Source organism: Urocitellus parryii, chromosome 9 (assembly GCF_045843805.1).
Source record: "Urocitellus parryii isolate mUroPar1 chromosome 9, mUroPar1.hap1, whole genome shotgun sequence".
Taxonomy (NCBI): Eukaryota; Metazoa; Chordata; class Mammalia; order Rodentia; family Sciuridae; genus Urocitellus; species Urocitellus parryii.
The window spans coordinates 104835675-104861532 of NC_135539.1; the positions used below are offsets into that span (position 1 = coordinate 104835675).

Here is a 25858-nt window from a genome sequence, read left to right on the forward strand (position 1 = left end):
ATGCATTTATAATAATATTTAAAATCTTAAACTCTATATTGAAAAGTGAAACCCACAAACCAAAACACTGCTATCTAAGTTAAACACAATTTTTTAAAATGCCATAAATATTCCTTCCTGGTAGATGTGGGACCAAAACGCAATACCTTCAGCTACATTATATACAAGACAAATGAGTTATTGTTTCCAAGTGGCTTTTTGTCCAAATGGATCATTTCTCACATTTCCTTAAGATGCCAAGAAATACCAGAAGCCTGCGTGAGGGAGAGCTTGTGGCCCCTGAAGCTGCGGAGAAGCCCATTTGAGTCTCTCTGCACCTCAATTTCCTCATCTGGAAAATTGGGACATTACTGCTCCTGCTGCTCACTGTCTGCTTTTCAGGGACAACGAGAAGGACAGAGATTCGCCTATGCGAGGGGCTTTGAGCTTTCTGATTATATGAAGGTCAAAGTTCTGAGAACAGAAATTTCTAAACTACAGGGAAAGAGTGCTTGATCTCTGAAAATGCTGCCTTTGAAATCACAATGCCGATATGATTTCTGCCCAAGGGGATTTTTCCCCCAATTAAAACTGCCCAGAAACTGGGGCTCACACTCTTACATATGTATGTATCACTGTTCTGATGGCCAGTGCCACATGCCTGATCTTTGGTGACCAGAACCCCTCTCCTGCCTGCCCCAAGAATACAAAAAAGGAAAGGGGTCGCCAAGATTGATGAGAATATGCTCAAGGGTGTGCTGTGTCCAGGTTGGGTGTAGCCGTCCTCTGCTAGAGGTCTGCGTAAAGTGTGTAGCTAGGCTTGTGCCTGGGACACACAGGTAGCAGGTTCCGGTCTTGTAGTCTCGTCTTGGGGGCGGGGTGGGGGGGGAATACTTCTTCCCTGCACCACAGCCCACCCGGCTTCCCGACAAGTGATGCACAGGGAACCAGGGCCCAGGAAATCTGATAAACAAAGGCACCAAAAGGGTGGTTACCTAACGATTTCTAAAATCTCCTTGCAGAAGTGTTAAGTAATTCCTTATTTCAATAGACCTCTGGGTATCTTTGTAAGAAGGTGGGAGAACCTCACTAAGGCAGGGGGCCTAAAGTAAGTCCTGTTCTGGATCATCACTGGAGGAAGAGGGTGATACCTAGACACCACCACTTCCTCTTAGCCTCCTCTTTAAGATACTGGGCACAACAACCCTAGAGAGACCATGTGATTAACCAAAGTTGCTGTAATACACCTCTTCCACAGAGTCCAATGCCTCTTCTCTCTCTCTTCCTTTTCCCAAGAGCAAAAGGCTAAAAAGAATCTCTCCCAAAATACATCTCTTTCCTTATTATCACAATTCAAACTGCTTAGAACTGGTCTCAGGAACAGTAGCATCATGAGGAAACTTTCTGTATCTCTGGTTTTAACAAGCCTGTGACAGGTACTCAGGAGATGCAGACCTGTACAGATTCTTCTCCTTCTGACCCACTTGGTGAATGAAGCCTGGCAGCTACACACACATTCCAGGAGTAAAAATAGCACCCTCGGCCAGTGCATAGTGTTAGGGGTTTCCACACATGTTAAGGTAACCAAGGCCCCTATGGTATGTAGCGAGCAACCTCCTCTTAGATGGACGTAATCTACAATGAGGATTAATTCAGACACAAGGTATACAGGAAGGCTCCCCCAACTTCATCTGTGAATTTCAGGGCACTGAGTTATTTTGGAAATATCCATTCCATCAGGTCAAGGGCAAAGCCAATGTTGACATTCCATTAAAGTCAGAGCTATAAAGATCTTCATTTGTCAACTAGCTAGCCTTTCTTAAATTACTCCTGAAATATAGAGAAAAATCTGACAGCTCTTCGAATTTTTTCTCTAGTTCACTACTTTAGCAGAGTCTCTCTCCAAACTGTGCTGTTTTTTTATTGGCATTTTTCAAAAAAGGACAGTTGAAACAAGAAGTTTGTTATTTTCTACATAAGTCTGTGGCCAATTTTTTGTTTAGAAATTAATGTTTCACTTTGAGTTTAAGAAACCCAAAGATTTCCACAGCATACACGTGCAGAAAGCAAATTTCTCAGCAGGGCATGGGCTGCTCCTTCCATGCACACTGTAAAATATTCTTTTAATAACAGCTCTCTGCTTAGCAGGACTTAACAAGCAACTGTTCTCCTAACTACTACCTTCAGATCCTTAAGTGTAGGGGAAATATTTTGAAATCTGGCAGATTAAAAAGCTGTCTTAATTCACTTGGAGTTTCATGTCTGCCACATGCAGTTAGGTGGGTTATATAAAAATTCTTAAAAAAAATCAAATTAGTGTTAAATAAGTACAAAGAAAAGAAAAGAAGTCAGACTCAACCTACTCAGGAAATATCGCAGATCCCAAATGAGAAAGCTCTTCATCTTCAATTGTGAAGCCATTACAGTTAACCTGTAGTGAAAAGGGGAGAGACAGAAAAAAAACGAGCTAAAGCTTCCCTCAAGCTTTAGGGATCATTTCTTTAATTTTGACTTTTAACAAATTAACTGTGAAGATGTTCCAGTTTAGTGGTTTTAAAACCTTTTAGCCAGGGCAACCTTTGTTCAAAAAAATTTACTCAGCAGTCCCATGTGTAAACAAATAAAAGCAGAACTGGTGGGGGTTGACTAACTCTTCGTGCACCCGTGCACCGGCCTGCACACAGTGGACTGACTCCCGTGGCTACACAGACTACAGTCTGCATATTAGCAGGGGAGCCAGGGTACTTGGTCTAATTCTAATTAAGCCACAGCTTTTTGGTGTGATGTAGAGCTCGTTGCCAAGTCCTTTGCTCTTAAAAAAGGAACCACTTAATCCAGGGCCTATCTTAGAAGGTGAGAAAGTATCTGCAAAAGCCTTTATTCTTCTAACAGAATTGCTGTCCCTCCCTTTGATAGGCAGAGGGACCAAGGGTCAGGAGCCAAGAGAATTGAGGCCTTGCCTTTCATGTCTCAGCCAAATCAACCACTGGTCACCTTCTCATCCCTGAAAAGAAATGTTCAACCAACATGTCCAAGGCAACTCTCACTATTCTGAAGATCTCAGAATGACCAGGCTGAAAATGGACTCCACATGCCAATTTCCAGATTGTATAAATTCATTCTTTCCACAGATACTTATCGAGAGGCTCAATGTGCAGGGTACTATGCATAGAAATAGAAATCACCAAAAATCTGAGGCCTCCACGGACACACAGTCTCTTGGGGGACAACTCAGTGAATATTCTCCATACATATCTAAAATTTCACAGCTGGAAGGGAACTAAGCCACTTCACTTTCTAAAAGATGAATCTGAGGTCTGGGAAGAGCACTAGCTGGTCTACAGTCACAAAATGAGCTTTGGTAAAGGCCCAGACTCCTGCTGATCCTGTGAGGCCTGCATGCTGAACGACTTCACCCTTGCACACCTGCACTGCAACATCTCAGATCAGCAGAAGAGCTTGTAAAAACAGCACTGAGTCTCACTGAGTCAGACTCAGTGAGCACATACTCCAGGTTAGATACTGAAGATCTAACACTTCATAAATCCACAGCAACTCTTGCATTATTATAGCAATCCATTTTACAGATGTGAAAACTGAGGCTGGATGGGGGGTTTGGGCTAAATGACTTGTTCAAGGACATGAAATAGTAAGTAGCATGTCAGGAGTCAGAATTCAGACCAGTCTGACTGCAAAGCCTGGCTTCTTCACACTCTACCATGTTTCTTCTAAAAGCGGATGGCTTTCTCAAATATTAATGGAGCTCTTCACTTAAAGCAAAAGGGCCACTGGCAAAGGCTTGGAAACTGTGGTACACACTCAAGTAAGGGCAGTGACAGGTTTGATTTATTTACCAAGAGAGAGAGAGAAAAAAAAAAAAAAAGGGAGATGGGAAGGCACTACAGGTTGTAAAATAATAGCCTCTGTAATCCCCAGGGGTTAGGCGTATACTTAGCATACTATATTTTTGTGTGCCAATTCCAAGTATCCTGACCAAGTCTGTCATGGGACATTACTCAATGACCATTACCAATGACTATCAACCAACACTAAGTAGAAGTAAGTTAGGATTTTAATTCATTCAACAAAATTAATCCATTAGAGTATGAACCATGTGTCCAGCACTTTATTGGCTAGGTACAAAATGACCTACACAGTCTCACACTAGACAAGGTCCAGCACCCACAATGACAATAGCTTTTTGCAGAATCAGTAAGAGAATTTAGCAAGAATTATCAAAATGAATCCAGAGACAGATAGGCCCTGACCTCCTTGGATGTTGGGATTTTTGCTCCTCTGCTTTTTAATCCCCTCCTCTGCAGCGAGCCCAGCTGGACCAGCCTACAACTCTGGGTTCCTTCAGGCTGAACCATCCTGACCATCACTCGCTTTATTCCCTGCCCTTGCTCCCCGTACTGGGGAAGACTGCGGGTGTTTCTCCAGAGGCTCTTGGAAGCTTAAGAGTCATTACTGTTCCTTTTGGGGAGGCGGTGATAGTGTTTAAGCCAAACTGCATAGCAATTTTCCTGCCAGCTTTCCCTCCCTTCTGAGATATCCCTAGAGAAGAAAAGTGTACTTGCACATCGAGAAAGATGTATGGGCCACAGTCCTTTTTTCCTCAAGTCAAATCAGGCGTAAGTGCCTTGCTAAAGCTATTTTCATAATTGGCATTTAGAACAGATGTAGGCTACACACCAAAAATACACTTCCCAACCATGTATACATTCCCAGTGATTAAAACACACCTCCACTATGCTGTTGAAGGAGCGCAGTCACCTTTGGCTACCAGCTGCTGCTGGGCTGCCACTTAATCCCCAGCAGTCTCCCTGAGGAAGGGCTCAGAAGCGGAGACAGCAGACATTCGCTGAGGCACAGGACCAGGGTGGCATGGGGAGGGAGCTGCACTTCTCATTTTTGCTTGGGATACTGAATGCACCTTTTCAAATTTCCATATGAAAAAAGATGTTGCATGTTTGTGTGTATCCATACGATCTTAGAATGAATACTATAATTTGATAAATATAAAGTCTAAAAAGAAATGAATTATTACAGATTTGTGTGAGTGTATTTTTCTCTTAAATAAATGCCCTGTGTTTCCGAGTCCAAAGACTGACTATTTCCACCACAAATATACCTGTACTTGTGAGAGCAAGTGCTTTTACTTTGTTATGAAAGTATCACTTCAATACGGACAAGTCACATCAACATGTATGACTGTGTTAAGGGGAAAAGTTATCTTTTTTTCCCAGCTTAAGACATGATCTATTTCAATGCTCTGCTTTCTCATACAGACATGCATGTCTCATTAAAAAAAAAAATCACAAATCTAGTTTCTCAAAAAATTTAAGAGATGTCAATTCTTCAACTTTCCACTGTTGTCCCAATCCTCCATCTTAGGATGCTTACCAAAATATGGTATAAATTAGGATAATGTGAAAATCAGAAAGGTTTTTAATTATTTCTATCTCATAACTTCAATTGATTATTTATCCTATAAGGAATAACTTTTTTTTCTGATTATGACAGTCACAGAGTGAAATATATCTACATAAACAAAGTCTATTAAAATAATTCACTGAATTGTTAACAGTGGTTCTTCAGGGCATAGAAGTGGGTAAAAGTAATGAAAGACCTTTCTTTCTACGTGTAAGGTTTTTTTTATTTGTTTTAATTAGTTATACGTGACAGTATAACACATTTATGCACTTTGATATATCATATATAGATGGGATATAATGTCTCATTTTTCTGAGTGTACATGTTGTAGAATCATATTGGTCATGCAATCACATATATACATACAGTAATAATGCCTGTTACATTCTACTATTTTTCCTATCCCCACATCCTTTCTCCTCCCTTCCCTTCACTTCTTCCTACCTAATTTAAGGTAACTCTATTCATCTCTAGTGCCCCCAATTTTATTGTGAATTAGCACCCACATATTAGAGAAAACATTCAGCCTCTGGTTTTTTGGGATTGGCTTATTTCGCTTAGCACGAAATTCTCCAACTCCATCCAATTACTGGCAAATGCCGTATTTTATTCTTCTTTAAAGCTAAGTAATATTCTATTGACTATATATTCCACATGTTCTTTATACATTCATCTATTAAAGGACACTTACGTTGGTTCCATAGTTTAGCTATTGTGAATTGAGCGGCTATAAATACTGATGTGGTTGCATTACTGTAGTATGCTGATTTTAAGTCCTTTGGGTATAAACCAAGGAGTGGGATGGCTAGGTCAAATGGTGGTTCCATTCCAAGTTTTCTGAGGAATCTCAATACTGCTTTCCATAGTGGTTGCACCAATTTGCAGTCCCACCAGCAATGTATGAGTACCTTTTTCCCACATTTTTGCCAACATTTATTGTTGCATGTATTCTTGATGATTGCAATTCTGACCAAAGTGAGATGAAATCTTAGAGTAGTTCTGATTTGCATTTCTCTAATTACTAGAGATGTTGAACACTTTTCATATATTTGTTGATCAATTGTATTTCTTCTTCTGTGAAGTGTCAGTTCAGTTCCTTAGTCCATTTATTGATTGGGTTATTTGATTTTTTGGTGTTGATTTTTTTGAGTTCTTTAGATAGCCTAGAGATTAATGCTTTATTGGAGGTGTATGTAGTAAAGATTTTCTCCCAATCTGTGGGCTCTCTCCTCAAGTTATTGATTGTTTCCTTTGCTAAGAAGAAGCTTTTTAATTTGAATCCGATTTATTGATTCTTGATTTTAATTCTTGTGATTTAGGGGTCTTGTTAAGGAAGTCAGATCCTAGGAAGTGTGCTTTTTAACCTTTTTCTTCTTTGTATTTTTTCAGTTATACATGTTCATTGTAGAAAATCCAGAAAAATCACCCATTAGAATGCCTGCCTCGAATGCACAAGACCCTGGGTTCAATCCCCAGCGCCTCAAAAAAAAAAGAAAAGCAAACACTTCCCACACCTCAGAAGAAACCAACTGACCTCATGCAGTCCTTCCACGCAGGGATGTTTCCATATTACACACGTTCCATCCTGCTTTTATATGTCATGCTGTGTCATCAGCATTTCCCACATCTCCAGGCAGTCTTCAAACACAATTTATTTGTTGTGTTGAAGGCTATGTTACTTCAATCAGGGGCTACACCACAATCTGTTTAATCACACTCTGACTGCTGGCCCCTTTTCCTTTCTCCTTTTCCTTCCTTCCCTCCAGTCCTTTCTTCCTTTTACTTTAAAAGAACCCCAAAACCAACAATGTGCAGGTCAATCTCTGACCATATCTCTGATTGCTTCCTTAGAACAGATTCCTGAAAATGGAATTACTAGGTCAAAGGGAAAACAGGTGATGTACATTCCATTCTAAGACAAAAACGTGTTGGTGTCCCCAGGGTTCTTCATACACCTAGAGACTGAAGGTTCTGGCAACAGATGTAGCCACTTGCACCCAAGAATAGCATTCCAGGCTTTCCTTCTATGGGAAGGTTCCCTTCAACGAAATGTCGAACATGTAGAGAAAACTACAAGGTTATGGAGGAAGAGAAACCCAGTGTAGCAAGTCAGGCCAGGAAGGGCAGCCCTTGCAACAAGGAGAAGACTGCATCCTGCCAAATTCTGATGGTGGCACCCTTTTTCCTCTTGTTCCAACATTGTTCAAGCATTAGCCTTTCCAATGGCCTAGTGTCCAAGTCTTTAATCACTTCCAAGGTGTTGTTGTCTGGAAGCCTTTTAGATTTGTTTCTCATATCTGATCTTGGAAAACCTGTGCTTCTCTAAGCAAGACCCTCGAGCAACCTGCAGCAAAGACTCCATGCACTGGACGAGTGGGGCTGCCCAGGCATCCGAGAGGGCCCCCTTCTCGGGGTATCTGTAAACCTCTGCTTTATCAGCACAGCCTTCGCCAGTAGAGACAAAAGGACATTTTCTATCAAATAGAAGATTGAAGAACAGGAAAGTAAAACGGTGTCAGAATTAGACAGCTGGACATGTGCTAGAAAACTGAAGCACTGGCAGCTCCTTTGTTTTCATGAACTCTTTTTTTTTTTTTTTTTTAAGAGAGAGTGAGAGAGGAGAGAGAGAGAATTTTTAATATTTATTTTTTAGTTCTCGGCGGACACAACATCTTTGTTGGTATGTGGTGCTGAGGATCGAACCCAGGCCGCACGCATGCCAGGCGAGCGCGCTACCGCTTGAGCCACATCCCCAGCCCTCATGAACTCTTTGTGAGGCAGTGGCAAGGGGGATGTCCTCTGCTCCCTACTCAGTGAGGGTCAGCACAGAGAGGACCTTGGCCTCCTCAGGTCACCTAGTGAGGTGTGACAATGGAGGACCCAGGGGCCGAGTGCCTTGTTATCAAGGGATGCCAACGTTCAATTTCACTTCAGCCCTGCTGAGTTCATGCTCGGGCCAGGAGCTCAGAGAGGGAGTGGCCAAAGCACTGCCTGACCCCAGCATCCTTACCTGTGCAAAGAGTACTACGAGGCTGCTGTGGTCGGGGAACTCGAGGTGCTTGGAGTAGAACTGATGGAGAGCAGCAATGTCACTCTGAATCAAATCCTTCTTCTCATTGTCCAGCTTATCCAGATCTGTGGGTAAGAAGCCCATTACTAACCCTGGAGGAAACACTATTGCTGGGTTTCCTTACTCTAAACAGCATGAAAAAGAAAGGGTAAAATCCAAAATGTCAATATTTTTCCCTATCATTCGATCTAATGACAAAACCTAAGGAAAGAACAGCATGACATTTCTTCCTTCTCTTGCTCTAACAATTGGAAGTCACTCAGGATGTGAAATTTCAACTGACCATTAGCAGTGGGGTCAGGACTAAGGGGTAATGACTGATAACCAACCTAGTGTGGTCAAGGACCCCCAAGTAGCCTTGGAACCTGGGCAGGGACAAGCAACTGGATCACCCTGACTTAATGCCTTTCAATAAGAACACTGGTTTACAGACTGCAATTCAGCAAAGACCCAAAAATACTTTGCATGCTGGGAGAGCCAGCAGGACATGGCTTGGGATGAAATAATTCATCTGATGACTTCTTATCTCCCTTTAATTATTTCCTAATAAACCTGTCAACTCAGAGAAAAAAGGTTAAAAGCACTTTTCAAAATAGCACACAAGTCAAAATAATTTAAATATTACTATTAATATTATATAAATATATAAATAATTTAAAAATCACTATCCCTACTAAGAGATGAAGCTAGCCTCTTTCTTGCTTCAATCCCATCTAATCTATATTAAATTTGTGGCTAAAATAACTGCCTAGCAGGTCACAGAAAGACTTACGTGATTCAAACTCCTTCACAGCTAACAGTTTCTCTGAAGGTGTTCTCTCTGGGTGGATTTTCTAGTAATTGGGGAAGAAATCAGACACAGATGTTAACAACCAGTGTAAAAAAGTAGTGCTTTCACTTTTACACCAACATAAAGAAAAACAATAATTTTCAAGGAAGTAAAGAAAGCTACCTACCCAAGGAGCCACCATTTGGGCTCTGAGTGCTTTGCCCAACATCCAAATCCAAAGGGCTCTTTTAAAAAGCTTTCTGAAGTGTCTGCTGCATTTCCAACACCCTGAGGATACTACGCACACAGTAGGCTCAGAAATGCTTGTTATGGGAAAGAACAGGGCCAGAAAACAACTTTTTAGGGCCCTTACTTAAAAGGGCTGAATCTACAGGCAAACCATCCTATTTATTATTTCTCCTTCTAAAAGGGAACAAAATCAAACCCCCCATCCATTTTACACTTTCTTTAAGCATAGGCTAAAATGATCTCGAATTCTGTGTTTCAAAAAGAACACTTTTGGTTGTATCTGTGAGCCCAGATTCACTTTAAACGTGTTGCTGTCTTTGTTCTAGACACCCCAAGAGGAGCTAACAATAGTAAACCCGCTAGGCTTTGAGAACATGAATAAACTTGGTGTTGACAAGAGTTCAAACGCAGAGCTCTGGAGCTGGCCCCAGGCCTCCTCTTTGTAATCTGGCTATTCAGTTTGGGGATACAGGTGGTCTAGCAGGGCGCTCTCACCTCCCTAGTTAACATGTTAAGCTTCCCCTTGGTAGTTTGGTAGCCTGTCTCCCCTAATCCTTTGCAAGCTACTAGAATACAAATGGCCTGGTTTTTTAATCATCAAGGCCTATAGAGATGAAAAGACGGTCAGGTAACTTTTCATTTAATAGACTATTAGTGGTAGTAGTAATTATAACAAAAGTTGAATGAAACTAGTGTAAACTCATCATAGCATTCAGACTCCCCTCCTGGTGTCAAAACATTTCAATAGTTCTTTTTTGGGAGTCAAAATCTTCCATTCACAGGATGCACTTTTGTAAGACTAATAAGTCATCTTGCCTGGGAAACCTTTCATTCAGGAAAGCAGACCAGCTTCTTCTGAATTCTTAACATGACACTATAAATAACACCAGTAAGTCAGAAGACCAGTCTCCTAAGCCTCTGAAGATACACACAATTCGATACCATCTGATGGCTTATTTACCCTGAACCTCAGCCTGCCAGAACATTTCCCTGAACCCATTTTATCTACCATCTACTCTGCATAAATTTAAAGGCAATTGTTCTTAAGGACCCAAAAGTTAGCCCCCTCCAGGGAAAACAATTCTGATTTTCTGGTCTCAGTCCATGGCATCCCTTGAATGTTTCTGGTTACTCTGATCAGCAATGTGGCCTTTTGGTAACATGACCCAAGCTGAACATAGTGTTCTGTTTATACACCCCAGGATGCTAACCTGGGTACAGATGTATGTCTGCACTCACACTTGGTTTAGACTAAAAAATATAGACAAATTTTAAGTGGGGATAGGTGCTAGAAGGTATATGGAAGAAAGAGGTGGATAAAATTTTTGGCCTTCAAAGATTAACAACACTGAGGCCTTGCTACCAACTTCTCCATCAACACAGAGAAAAGACTTCCACGGATTCATGCCTCCTGGACTTCATACCATCTACTGCAGTGGCCACAGGGACAAGCCAGTCCTATGCTGCTTCCCCATTCTCAGTTTGGGCCACTGAAGATAATGTGTTCAGTGATCCTAACCAAACAGGGGGAAACAGTCTCGTATCATCTTTGGAGAACACCATCTCTTTCTTCTTCCTTCCCCAACTTGCCTCAGTTTCTACTTTGCCACTCTTTCTCTTCTCTGCACGTGCCATCATCCTGGTGGCATGCTCTGCATCCCTGCCTATGTGCAGGCAAGAAAATAAGGAGACAGCAAAGAGCAGAAAGGAAAAGGGGACAGCCGTGCATTCCAGTCAGAAAGGAAAGAGGGAAAATCTCAAAGTTTCTCAGACTGGTCTGGTTCCTGAGGAAGCTCTAGTAATTATTTGTAGTCAGGTTTTTCTATGTAAATTGGTTTCAAAGAAAACCTAGGATTTAATAGGTGTGGCTACACTTCTGGTCTGGGTTAAGGAACACCCTAACTGCCCAGGGCAGACAGTGAACCAAGCTCAAGCCTGCAGTGTTCCTCCCACACTTCCACACGGACATGAACGGCATCCACAGATGTTCAACAGGATATCATCACCATCGGTCAGTGTCTCATTTTCTGACCTCTGAGGAAAAATAAACAAATGTACTTGAATAGTGTCCTAATTTCCTCACCTGCTTGGCTAGAATCCTCGCTGTTAGCCTCACAGTCTCTGAAGGACTCCAGTTTTCCCCAAAAACAACCATGGGAGAACATTCCAGCTTGTGCATCGGCCAATCTTCTTTCTGGGAAGATTTTTTAAACATTATTAAAACATGCACACGCAGTAGAATCAAGTGTGAGAAGAGAGGATGCAGTAAGTGCCCCTTGCTAAGGTCAAGTGCAATATGTTTCCTTCTGGACAACATGAGGATGGCCACAAATGCCAGAGATTGACAATATCTTTTAAGATAGCTATGACTGTAACCTGGACACAGGCCTGGCCAAGGTTGCTGGGATAAGACGACTTGCTTTGCGCTTTTATACTGAGCATCTCATGCCGTTTCACAGACCTTCATAATTCCAAACTACACAGACCCTTCCCATGAGCACGCCGACTTCTCAGATTTACTTGATTTTTTCAAAAAGAACCATATTCCTTTCTGTCACATCTTGAAGCTTTTGTGCTCAGATAGAGTGATAAAGGGTCAGCTCTCCCTCCTGGAAGGATGGAGACACTGTCCACTGCGATGGGGAAGGTGGAGGGAGAGGAAGCACACAACGGCATTTTGAAGGCCAGAAGAAGAAAAGTACTTGGAGGACAAGGGAGTAAATGATGGCACAGGAGCTGCTGATGACTGAAAACTGATCAGGCATCGTGGAGGGCATGGCAGACTGAGGTTCAGGGTAAATAAGCCATCAGATGGTATCGAATTGTGGGTATCTTCAGAGGCTTCACACACACACACACACACACACACACACACACACACACACACACTCACACACACTTAGCTTTGGAAGAGTGATGAGCTGCTGGGAGTGGATTCAGGAGAGGATAAAAGGATACGTGGAAAGTGGGAGAAATGGGGTAAAGGCTTACAGGGATGAAGGGCTGAGGGAAAATTTCTTTTGGGAAGGGAAATGTCAGAGTTTCTGTATGGGAGCCTTCAGAACTCTCTTGCACAGGGAATTAAGTACCTGTCCTGTTCTGCTCTCAGCCTTCCTGGGCTCAGAAAATGGCAAGTGCTTTCTTTCAGATGCCAGCATCAAAACCTGAAGCTATCCCCGCCACGATGTTTTCACCATTCCCCACACTGAACTCTGGCAATCCTGTCTCTGCCCTTAAAAACATCTAGACTCTGATCCCTTCTGGCCACATGCCTCTCAACCCCGGAGCAGCCCCGATGTCTCTCACCAGGGACATGCCATTGCCTTCTATCTGGATGCCCATTTCTGCCCTTGGCCCTCACAGACTGTGCTCAAGAGAGCAGCCAGGAGATCCTGTAAAACAAACTCAGGTCATACCAGTCCTCAGCACAGAACCTTCTAGTGGCTTCTCATCTCAGACACAGGCAAAGTACTAGAGATGAACTGCAAGGCCACAGGGGACAGGAGAGCCTGATACTCCACCACCACCTCCTGCCACGCTCTCCTCACCTTGCACTACTTCCTGTCTAGCACTGGCTTCTCCTAGCTCCCCACGTGGCTCTCTCCTTCCTCCCTTCCACATCCTGCTCAGGTCACCTTCTCAAGACAGCTGCCATGACCACTCTGTCCAAAAAAGCCCTTTCCCCATCACTCCCTTTCCTTGTCTTCTGATGCTTCTTACCACCTAATATATTATATTTAATATATTAGGTACTCAACAGAGTCATTGAATAAAGATATCCCCTGTCTCCTTCCCTCTACCCCAATCCTGAAAAGGGACGACACAATATCATTAATGATGTAGTGCCGTACCTGGCACAAGCCCATGGCCCAAGTTCTGTGCCAAGATGTTCTGCAGAGTTAAATAACACCATGCCAAATATAACTGGGAGCAGGGAGAGAAAGAAATGACAAGATATGCACAAGGGAGCAGAGGATCTGTTTTGAGCCAAAGTCTAAAACAAGCGCACAGTGATGAGGTGAAGAAGTGGGGACAGGTGGGTCCAGCTCCCAACAGTCTAATCAGCTCCCTCCCCAGCAGCAAAGCAGACAGGAAAGGACAAAAGAGGTATTTGGACACCTGAACAAAATGAAGATCACCAACAGGGACAGAGAATAATTAACAAGTGCCCACTATGACCCCAGGAACTCTAAGGAAAGTTTTAACTTAAGATTTCTGTCTCTGATGAAACTTTAAGCTACTGGTTTTCTGAATTCTGGGCTGTGCTTTGGTTGTTTATAAACAATGATGAACTCCTGGGAGAAAGAAGTATTAACCTTTATATAATTTATCATGAATAAATAATTAAGATTAATGTCTATATAAATAATAAGTAATATTGATATTTATGAAGTAAATGTCCTCAAGGGAAAGAATTTAACCATCACAAAGGTTCTGGGAGGAAAGGAGAGTCCTGGGAAGCAGGAGGGACACTGGCCTGGAATGTGGAAACCTGCATTCTTCTTCTACTCTGCAGTATGTGACGCTGCAGACCTCTTAATCCCTTTGCGCCTGTCTCCTTGCCTGCAAATAACATGATCCCCACTAACAGGTCCAGAATCCTAAGTCTATGATTTTACACCTTCCAACAGTGATAATTAGATATAAAGCTTGAAGACTACCAACAAAGGCAGGACCTTTCGAATTGGGATAATCAGGCATTCACGCAAACACTAAGGGGTCCTCGTGAGGATCCCATCAGCTAATCCAGGCGAAGCACAGGGCCCCCTGGCACACAGCGTACTCTTAACAAAGGCTGATAACTGCTCATTTATTGGGTCATTTAGTCATTCAACACGTCTGCCACTGACCCTAGAGGCAGGCCTGGGAAGTCTTTTTTGACTTCAAGCAGTTTATGACCATGTCAGAACACAAGGTAAAAATAAGAGCACCTATAACTCGATGCAGTCCCACATATGGCAGTTAAATCAGATAGCTGGACAAACTCCAGGACATGCAAAATCACACAAGTTTCACCAAGGGAGATTTACCATAATAATAATGTCTCACATTCTTTTTTGAAGGTGAGGAGAAATATGGATTGAGGAAAGAATGATAAGATATGTCACAAGGGCAATACTCGGCTCTAATTCGAAAGAAAGAATCCCTGAATGCTGGGGACTGAGCCCAGGGCCTGAGGCATGCTAGCAGGTATTCAACCACTGTGTCACACCCTCAGTCCCTATTTTGAGTGTATTCTGAAACGCTCTCTTTTATCACAGAATCCACATATCTTAGAAAATGTGACAGAAGCAACCTGCCCTAATTTTGCTCATAAGAAACCATAAGCAACCACATTAGGCAAAACAGAAAAAAAAAAAAAAAAGGCTAACCAGATGAATACAAATGAATTATATTCTTTAACAGTTTGTTTTTAATATTGGCAGTTTTGTTGTATACATTGATTTTGCTACTCTTTCTAAAATTTTATAAGATTTTTTTTTCCAAAATTCAAGCTATTTTTTCTGCCCTGATGACAATCCTTGAAAAACTGTATATAAAGTAGGATCCATTTTTTAAAAAAGTAATATACATGCACAAAAAGGATCCAGAAAGACATGTAACAAAGGATATGTCACTAGTGGTTTTTCTCTCAAGGAATAAGATACTTGTTCTATTCTTCTTTCAGATTGTACTTTTCTGATTTTTCTATAATGAGCACAGATTTGGTGATATAATAAACTTACAAAACCAAATTGAGACAAGATACTTTTTTGTAATGATTGTTCTTTCTAAACTTCTAACTCATTTGCAGCCAAGATGGTGAGTGCTATGCATAACTTTCATTTCTCTGCATGGACAAAAAATGCTTTAATATGCATAAAGAGTTACAAAATTGTTTCATGGTACACAAGCATTTCCAGCACTAGAAGAAAAGAAAGAGTACTGCAGGATCCACTTTTCTGCTGAGCAAATGACACTGCCTTCCTGGATAAGGCAACCCAATTGTCATTGTGAAACCCCTTTTCAAACTCTAACATTCAGTGTTTTTATTGTTCTAATGAAATTTTCAAGGCAATCCATCCTGTACATGTGCATATGTGATTTCTTAAAATGTGGACTACCAAGAAAATGGCACAGGACTTATGCTTTCCACTACCATTATCTTCAGGAGAAATAGTGGGAAAAGGGGTCAGGTGGATAACTGGCCATCTTGCAGGGAGACGACCACTGCTGAAGAGTCGTCACTCGGGCCTGAACTTTGCTTTGTACTCCCAGAGTGATGGGACCTCCTCAGTCATTCACATACATTTCTTCTTACTGGTGATGTTATACATTAGAAAAAAAGAATGGGCCAAGTTTAGGATGCTACCTATGGCTGTGCTAAGAGCTCAACCAGCACCAAAAACAGGACTTTGTCCCATTCGCTAACAATACATGACGATAACAGGGGCCAACAAGCATGGATCAGACATTTCCTACACTTCCATAAATTTCTAATCAAAATTTCCTACATCTTTCCTCGCATATTTTTACTCTATCCCTCCATGATTTTCTAATCAAAATTTCCTACATCTTTCTTCACTTTTTTTTTGACCCTATCCCTATAAGGACATGCCCCTTCTACTTTCAAAAGCACACTCATAGCCCTATCACTTACATTTACAAAACACAAGAAAGTTCCTTTATATTAAGGTAAAGAAATATTCTTCAGAAGATAGTCATGGTGGCTCATGCCTATAATCCCAGTGATGCAGGAGACTGAGATAGGAGGATAACAAGTTTGAGGCCAGCCTCAGCAACTCAGCGAAACTCTGTCTCAAAATAAAAAATAAAAAGGACTGGGAATATAGCTCAGTGGTAAAGTGCCACTGGATTCAATCACTAGTATCAAAAATGGGAAGAAAAAAAAAAGAAAGAAATATTTTCCAGATTGCTCTACTGCACAATGATTACCTTATATAAAAATTTCCTAAAACCATTCTCTTGAATGTGTCATGATACAACTTAATGAACAAGTCTGAGTGAACAGCATAACGTAGCTTTCCAGATATATTTATAAAAATATAAATATAGTTCATTAAAACACACAGGTTGTAAAATAACAGCCTACCTAAAAAGCAATTTCTGTGTCTTCTATATTTCCTCCTGTTACATTTCTAAGCATCACCCACTGAACCTTCCCTCTGGCACCATTGGATGGGGTCAAGTGGCTCAGAGGGAAGTAAACCACCATCTAACGAGGCAGAACCAAGTACAGCAAACAATCCAAAGTCCTGAGCGCTGTGGACAGAAAGGAGGCCCGGGAGAATGTACCCAGTACAGGGGTCCCTAAAGATGCCTTGTTCTGAGGAGAAGGAAACCGATGGTGGCTTGGCATTCTTGGAAAGGTTCACCGAGACAACAGCAATGGACAGGCTCTTCCCTTTCACACCCACTTCTCTTTCTTTGATGTGTCCTCCGACAGGGCCTGCTCTCCAAGTGGTCCCCAGTACCCCAGTACTCCATGCACATGCCAGTGAAGTGGGGAGAGCCATCCCCTAGTGGTGTGTGAGGTCCTGTTGACCTTGGATGGGTCATCCAACCACCCTCAGGAGTGTTCTCATATAATGTTGGGTTGAACAGCGTGACCTCCATTAGCCCCACATCTGCTATGTGGTACCGGCTGCCTGCAGACTCCAGGGGGCAGGGTTGCCTTGGAAGAAGGCCCCTTGTGCAGCAGCAGTGCTGTGCTCTCTCAAGCAGAGAACCCCTCACAGCTGCTCTGGTCTAGGGCCATGCTTTTTATCCTTCAGCAGCGCCTCCACTTTGATCCCATCCAGGTTTCCCTTAAGTTGAACCCTGAATATATTTCCATCGATGCAAATGCCCCGGATTCCTAATGACTTCCTGAATGAAGCCCTGGCACCTCCCTCCATTTCTAGGCACTTCCTCTTACTCAGTCTTTATGCCCATTCTACTTCATTATAATTCACTGCCCCGCGCTTACTTAGCTCTTCAGTGCTAAAGACTGAAAACCCTAATGGCCATTAGCCTCTTCCTTCAGCAGTGGGTGACAGATGAAATAAAAATGAAACAAGTCAAATCCAGGCTTCCACTTCTGTAAATTAGAGTGTAAGAGCTATGTCACTGCTTGCCACTCAAGAGGGCACTCTAGACACTAAACCGAAGCACAGAAAAACAGAATTGCAAAAGCACTGTCTAGGGTTCAAGGTGTTTTTGCCCAAAAACTAAGGATACTATCTCAGCCTGCTGCCTTTGAACATTAAAATCCTGAAACTCTCCTGTCCATCCTTGGGTTCCAGCTACTCAAGCACTTGTCTCATTATGATGTGACCACTGCAGGTCTTGTTTAATGCCAGGGAGAATGCACCAACTGTCAAGTGCTCACTATAACAGCATCCTGGCACATATAGGTTGAAGTGTTTGGTTACTGAGCCTCCCCCAAGGCATGGACCCCCATTGCAAGCCCACAGATGAGGCTTCTGAGCCTGCAAATCTGGCAGATTAAGTCCTAGAGGATCATGAGGGACATTTTGAAATCCCAACTTGGAATATGACATTTCATCAAAATACTGCCACCTAGAGAGGCCTAACAGAATAAGCTTAAGAGCATGCCCGGGAGACCCACAGCTATGGCTACATGTCACACATTCTGTGGTTCTGTGTTAATGCTCTGTTCTCAGTTACTCAGAGAAGTGAAGGCTCATTTTAAAATAATCATTATGCACCTAATGTACATAGTTAGTGCCTTCAAGTTCTTAGAGGCAGCCATTCTCATAGGTTAAATAAATAAGCCCCTTAAATAAAAAATTATGCTGTTTATCCTTTGCATAAAGCTAACCCTCAGTCCAGACTGAATTATACAAATTCAACTTTATATCATTATTTATAATAACCCCTTACATCTGTTCAGAGTATCACAATTTATATAGAATCCTCATATCTGTCACATCACTTGATTCCTACAGGTCAACAAGATGGGCACCATTTATATGTAGAAACAGTCACACGATGAATCTTCCAGGGCCTGCTGGTCTCTACAATACCGAGGCAGTGCCAGCATAAAGCATCCTATCCACAGCCAGTAGAGCAAAGTATGATTTCTTCTCTTCACTAGAAGGAACTTCCCGAAACTTAACTATGAGCCTCATTTCTATCTTCACTGTCATACAGGATGGCTGTTTCAGGAGACCTGTTGTGGCTGACACAGGCAAAGGGACTCTGCCCCAGTCTTCAAAGCCAAGGGACTCTACATTTCCTAAGCCTGTATGTGCTTCACTCTGGCAAGGGGCCACTGTCATTGGAGCTCTGCTGTTAGATGAGCCACCAGGGCTTAGCAATCTCTCCCTCTGCTAAGTAATGTTCTCTGAGGCCTTTCAGATGCCAAAAAGAATAGGGAGGTGAAAAGAAAAAATTAAACTAGTGGGTAATCAGGGTAGAGGAGAAGGAGGGACTGGGGAGGTATACAGTGAGTGAATAACTCTGGGTATTGGAAGAACAAAAAAGAGGTATAGATAGCAAAAATATCCCTGTTACTTAGAGCCACTCTTCAATAGCACTGGCCTTTTCCAAGGTAGAGTAAAAGGTTCCCTTTTTTAAAAAGTTCAGGAGGATCAGATAAGAAATTCCCAATGCATACTAGCATATGTAAGACTAAAAAAAGGTTCTGAAGTAATTAAAAGGTTTTAAAGTAATTCTTTCCTTGTGTCCTTCCCATTTTTCCAAATCCCCCAAAACTTCTTAGCCCTTCAAAAAGCCTGTCAAGGCTTCCTCCAACATCCTCATGTACCTTCCCAATCTGTTACAAGGGGCTTATGTGTCTGACCCAGCTTCCAGAACTCAAGGCTCCCTGGCTGCTTCCCAGCCACTGGCTTGGTACAAGTGCATGTCAGTCTTTGCCTAATCAAAGGCTGTGCCTGGCCTACAATAGTTGAGGGTAAGGGAGGCCGCTGTTGGGAGTTCTGATTCAGATTTGTTGGTTTTCCTTTTGGTATTGAGGATTGAACCCAAGGGTGCTGTATCCCCAGCCCTTTTTCTTTTTTGATACAGGGTCTCCCTAAATAGCTCAGACTGGCCTCAAACTTGTGACTGCTGCCTCAGCCTCCAAAGTGGCTGGGATTATAGACATGCACCACCATGCCCAACTTGCTATAGGGATTTCTAAAATTATAGACCCATGGCAACAAAATGTAACTTTAAAAGAAATATTTTTATTAGTTGTTGATGGATCTTTATTTTATTTATATGCAGTGCTGAGAATTGAACCTAGTGCTTCACACATTCTAGGCAAGTACTCTACCACTGAACCACAACCCCAGCCCCAAATGTAACTTTTAAAGACAGCATTTTAACATTTTCCATTTGTCATCTCTGTATTTTCCACCAGTTACTGGCATCCTTGGGGGCAAACCATGGACCTTGGTTTCATACCTATTTATACCTAATACGTTTTTTTCCTTGTGTCCTTCCCATTTTTCCTGCACCTCGTTTTCAGTCTTGCATGCATGTCCTCTGGCTGCTGCATAATGCCATGACAATGAAGAGGACACACTGGGGACCTGATCTTCAGAGGAAAGAAGGCCCTCCTTGCCAGCTGGCCCAGCACCTACCTGACACTCCACATTGCAGTAAAATGCCTGCTTGCATCTTCCACATTTCGACAATCCTTCTTTCCTTAAAAACAGAAAGGGTACTGTAGTGGCAAGAGACACAGAGACGAGAAGCAGCACATTTGATCATGCAATAACAGGGCCATCTGGTCACAATGCAGAGCCAAGGTTCACCTTACCTGACTCTCCCCTGGTAAATGGCATTTTCCCAAAGGAGACTGTGACCAGATTCAGCCCCCCTTCAGGAGGCAGTTGGTCAAAGAATACATGCACATCACTGAGCCCTGTCAGCATGAAGGGCACCATCCAAAGAGATGAAGAACCATGCTCTGACTCAGCAACCCTGACCTGGAACCCAGGGACACAACACCACCTATACTGTTACTCAGCTTTGGGGGAAAGTCAAATTATCTTATGTTCTAATTGCCTCATCTACTGAGAAGGCACAGAAATAAACAAATCTTATTGCAGACTTGACCTCATGGAGTGTTGTGGTGCATCTACACTAAACATCATGTGAGGAACAACACTCTATCTTGAGAGAGTGGACAATATAGAAGTAGAATTCAGTGTGCCCTGCGATCCACAGGCTGTCCAGAAAGCTAAGTTTAAAAATAACACAACTTAGCAAGCAGGAGATACATTCTTGAATACAATATATCTGGATCTGATTGGTTTTCACACCCACCTTACCAGTGTTCAATTTAATGATTCTGCTTCCTCTTCATAACTAGGTCAATTCAGCCTCTTTCTTGCTATAGTATTTTCCTTCTTTCCCCTAAAGGACAAGAGTGGTGTGGCTTCCCAAATGTTAGACAGTAGTATGTGTGTTGCATGAGATAAGCCAAAGTTCTTTCAAAAACTGTGAAGGCATTAAATTAAACCACATGCTAAAAAAAAAAACAAAACAACAAAACAAAAAAAACAACTTATTTGTAAAGTGGGGAATAGCCACATTACTTAAGTCAGAGCTTCATCTGAAAAACCTGCTAATTCTCACTGCAGAGAGGCTGACACCATCAGGGCTATTCTTGCTGCTGCAAGGGGTGCTACAACCCTGTACCTCCTCTGCAGCCCAGCAGAGCTGACACCAGGAGAGGGTAAATGCGGGGGACTGACGTTTTATAATACAGATGTACACATTCCACGCTGCAAGTCCTCCGCTGCTTCTTGTCAGCCAGCGGTAGTCACCACACTCCTCCCACGAATTGAGAAAGTGATCCAAAATTGCTACTGTTGGAACTAAACAGACTGCCTTGCAGCTTCCATGACAGCACTTGGCTTCCAAGAAGCGGACTGAAGAATGTGTGGGAGAAAAACACATCTTAGGGATGAGGCATAAATAAATATTCCAAGTTTATACATCTCAATAGTTCAAAAAGGAGCCCACTAATTTAGGTGAGTGCATTCTCTGGCCCTAAAATACTCAAGGGTACACTGAAGGGATTCAAACTCTGACTCTTGTATCTTTTAATATAAAGGAAATGAGATGCATGGTAGCTGCCTGCTTGCAAGGCAAAAAAGATGAGAAGGTACTCTCAGAAACAACTGGGAAGCGACACTTCAGCATGACACTTCAGCACGAACACGTGCCAGGTGCTGTGGACTAGGAAGAGGTGCCAAGGGGCTGAAAAGAAAAGATGAGCCAGGCCAGGAAGCTTTCAAAATTCTTTCCAAAAAGAGTTAAGTCAGGAAAATGACACCCCCAAAAAATGTCAATCAGAAGAAGTCTTTCATAAATTTTGTTTTTATTTCTGTGGGAAGATAGGTCAGAGAACTTTTTGAGAATTTGGTTGAAGCTATTAAATCCCTCCAACAACTCACCTTCTCCTTCACCCACCCCCCCGCCAAAAAAAAAAAAACAGAAAATTTTGTAAAATTTCAAGGACTCATGAGCCACATAAAGCCCTGCTATAGTCAACCAAATAGCCTCTGAAACCAAAGTGCTGTAAAAGAATTAGGAAATTATCACATTTTAAAATATATTTACTAGCTCTGCAACATACAATAAAAGCAAGAATTATACAGTTCTTCTTGCACAGAAGCCAGTAGTAAGTCAATCTGAAACCAAGGCTTGTTTTCAGCCTCAACATAACATCCCAGGGAGAGAAAAAGCAATGGGGCTCCATGGAGCCAGGAAAGAACTCCAGTGGGATTTCATCAAAATAACCCATCTTCCAAAGGCTGGCCTCAGTGGACCAGCTACCTACCAAGTCCACAAACCACAAACAAGAAAGAGCAGGAAGAAAAGGCTATCTCTTCAGTGCTGGCAATCAGCTACATATGTGTTCTCACTGTAGATGTGAGAGCTGTGTTCTCACTGTGGATCTCAGCTTGGGGCCTGCAGACTGCTGGGGTCTCAGAGACCCTTTCAGGGAATTGCTGAAGTCAATTTACCACCATGACATTACATTCTCCTTTCCCCCACGACCTTGACATTTTGCATTACAGAAGTTTTAAGGTGTTCAGAGGCCTGGAGAATAAAATTGGGGGACCCTTAGCACAAGTGAAAGCGGTGACACAAAGCCAGTTTCACTGAAGAATGTCCCTGATAGCAGTAATAAATATTACTTTTATTTATTTATTTATTTATTTAGGTACTAAGGATTGAACTCAGGGGCATTCGACCACTGTATACATCCTCAGCTGTATTTTGTATTTTATTTAGAGACAGGGTCTCACTGAGTTGCTTAGCACCTTGCTTTTGCTGAGACTGGATTTGAACTCTCGATCCCCTGACTCAGCCTCCCACACCCTTGGGATTACAGATGTGCACCACCATGCCCAGCTGAATATTACTTTTATTAAATCTCCACTTGAGTCTCTTTTTGATATTCCATGACAAACAGGAAGGGAAGAATGCAGGAAGGACTTCCCCAATGCCGAAAGCACGAGTGTAACTGCTGGCACTGTAAACTGGACTAGCCACTGTTTTCCTGGAATACTTCTCCTGCCCCCAGACTTCAGCATCTGGCAGATACGTTAATGAAAAGAATGAAGTGAGCCCATCATTTTCAGGAAAACACTATTTGCTGCCAATAGTAAATGTGAACTTTAAAGCAAAAATCAGAATTTTGGAAACCATGTTACCTGCCACTCCGAGCCTGACAATTTCTTAGCACTTAACACTCTCCAGGGAAACTGGTGTTAATATTAACTATGAATATTAACTATGGATCAGGTGTAGTGGTGCATGCCTGGTAATTCCAAGAACTGAGGAAGCTGAAGCAGGAGGATAGTGAATTCAAAGCCAGCCTCAACAACTCAGTGAGACTCTAAGCAACTCAGTGAGACCCTGTCTGTAAAGAAAATATAAAAATGGGATGGGGTTGTAATTCAGTGGTTAAGCTCTCCTAGGTTCAATCTGTGGTATCAATAAATAAATAATTAACTGCTATGATTCTTTAATATGGTTTGATAAACTGGTTCAACTTTTGGAAGATCTGTATCACTTGAACTCCTATTGTCCAAATGGTCAATTATGACGTTTTTTGGTTTTATTTCCCCTGCTCCCTCCCTTCCTCTCCCACCCCTCTGCCCTATCTAGAGTTCGTCTATTCCTCCTATGCTCAATTATGAAGTGGCTAAAAGGATCATTCAAAGTGCAAGGTAAATCAATAGATTTTAATATAATAGAATATACAAAGTTCACTGACATGACTTCAGATGGCACATTACAACTAACCTTCAAGATATGATTAAATGAGTTTTAGTGCTGAATCAAAGAATATCCACATTAAACCAAAAAGGTTATTGAAATAGTCCTCCCTTTCCTGTACATATCTATGGAATACTTTGTTTTTACCACATACTTCAATCAAAATAATATCAGACTGAATTCAGAAGGATATCTGAAAATCCAATTGCCTTCTATAAACCCACACATTACAGAGATGTGCAGAAATGTAAAACAACACTACTCTTCTCACTAATTATTTTATTTTGGAAAATATTTTTCATAAAAGAACCTATGGAGGTGCTGGGGTTGTGGCTCAGCGGTAGAGCGCTTGCTTGATGTGCAAGGTGCTGGTTTCGATCCTCAGCACCACATAAAAATAAATAAGTAAAGGTACTGTGTCCAACTATAACTCAAAAAAAAAAAAACACAAAAAGAACCTATGGTAACAGTAATTCATTTTAAAATGAATATAATAATTTTTGTTTTGATTTTAAATATGATAAATATTGATATTTAACCCATATTAACAAAAGCTCTTTGGGATTCTCAATTTTTAAAAGCGTACAAGTGGGCTGGGGCTGTAGAACAGTGGCAGAGCACTTGCCTAACATGTGAGGCACTGGGTTCGATTCTTAACACAACATAAAAATAAATAAATAAAATAAAGGCATACTGTCCATCAGCAAATATCAAAAAATAAAAAAATTAAAATTAAAATTAAAAAAAGCATAGAGACCCTGAGATCAGAAAGTTTGAAGACTGCGAATCCAAAGAAGTTATTATGATTCCTATTTTTGAAGTGAAGATGCTAAGGACCGTAAAGATGAAATAACTAACTTGGTCAGCAAGTAGGGAGCAGAAATGAATTCACACATTTTGTTTATCATGTAAAAACAGTCTTCCATGAGGGCAACTGTCCAGGAGAATAGCCTATATGGCACAGAAGTAATCTAGGTGACTGGATAAACTAATAGTAATAACAAAACACAGAAGAGACATTCTTTTCTTTGTTTTGCATAATGTCCCAGCTCCAAAGGTATCCCATCAATGTCACTTCACTTCAGAGATGTAATGAGGTGGGGTGGGGTACGGTGGAGGCAATACAGAATCAGTTTTAAAAATGAGATTTGGGGAGGGAGCATCCCCACAAGAAGGGTGTCTCAACCAAAGGTGATAGAAGGAATCAATTTCACTTGAAACAGACTGGAAGAAACAAAGGACTGGTACATTTTCTATGTAGCAAAGGTGCTTCCCTCTTACCTACCATGGGAAACTAACATGTTCCTAAGGCAAGAACTGGGAGAGTCTAATTTGGATGTGTCCTCTAGAAACCTGGCGATACAACTCTGGGCTCCCCATGAAACTGAAAAAGCCTTGCTTGGCTCTAGGGCCAGTTTTACTACATGCATCTCCCTGCGCCAACTTCCTGCTTCTGTGTTACTTTTCTTAATACACAGCCTCCTGAGCCAGCCTTCATTGGAGAGAAATAGAAAAGTCAAGTTTTGAAAGCTACTGTTACTGATAATAAATAAGAATCTACTTTGATCTATTTTGGTTTGGGCACTCTAGATACAGTGGGGTGGCGACTGGGTAGGGATCTCTGTTTGAATTAGCCAGACAAGTGCTTCAATTCTTTCCATAGCTAGGGAGAGGCATAAACTCTTTTCAAAAGTCTCATGGCTGAAACTCAAACTAAAATTTGCTGAGCTGGGATCTGCACTGTGAGGGTGTATGTTCTTGGGAGAAAAAGAGAAAGAGCAAGGCTGAGAGTGTCTGACTTGCTGACTGAGGAATTCTAGCCAGAGAGAAACTTCATCTGGGCTATCCATTGTCACAGTAGGAATATACAAGGCATTTGCAATAAACTGGGTGCCTTCAGAAGACACAGTTGAGAAACTCAAAGTTTCAATGTAACCTAATCTGAACTATCCAGGAGGTTTGGGGAAAGGCCTTGCCAAACAAAGAAAACAAAAATTCCCTAAAAACAAACAACTAAAACACCCTAAAAGGGATAGAATTAAAAGAAAAGCACAAGAGTGGATCACTGATGATCTCTCACACAGGTTCTAGGCTTTGGCTGCTGG

General features: G+C 41.8%; 1 protein-coding gene across 1 annotated transcript in view; it reads right to left on the reverse strand.

Moving 5' to 3' along the window:
• Smyd2 (SET and MYND domain containing 2) overlaps positions 1-25858 on the reverse strand; it is a 47734-nt gene that overhangs the window by 8362 nt on the left and 13514 nt on the right. The window contains exons 2-6 of the mRNA XM_026379925.2: positions 20096-20159; positions 11587-11697; positions 9258-9318; positions 8426-8550; positions 2343-2410 (exon numbers count right to left, since the gene is read on the reverse strand). Coding sequence (XP_026235710.1) covers positions 2343-2410; positions 8426-8550; positions 9258-9318; positions 11587-11697; positions 20096-20159 — 429 coding nt within the window. The remainder of the gene's footprint in view (positions 1-2342; positions 2411-8425; positions 8551-9257; positions 9319-11586; positions 11698-20095; positions 20160-25858) is intronic.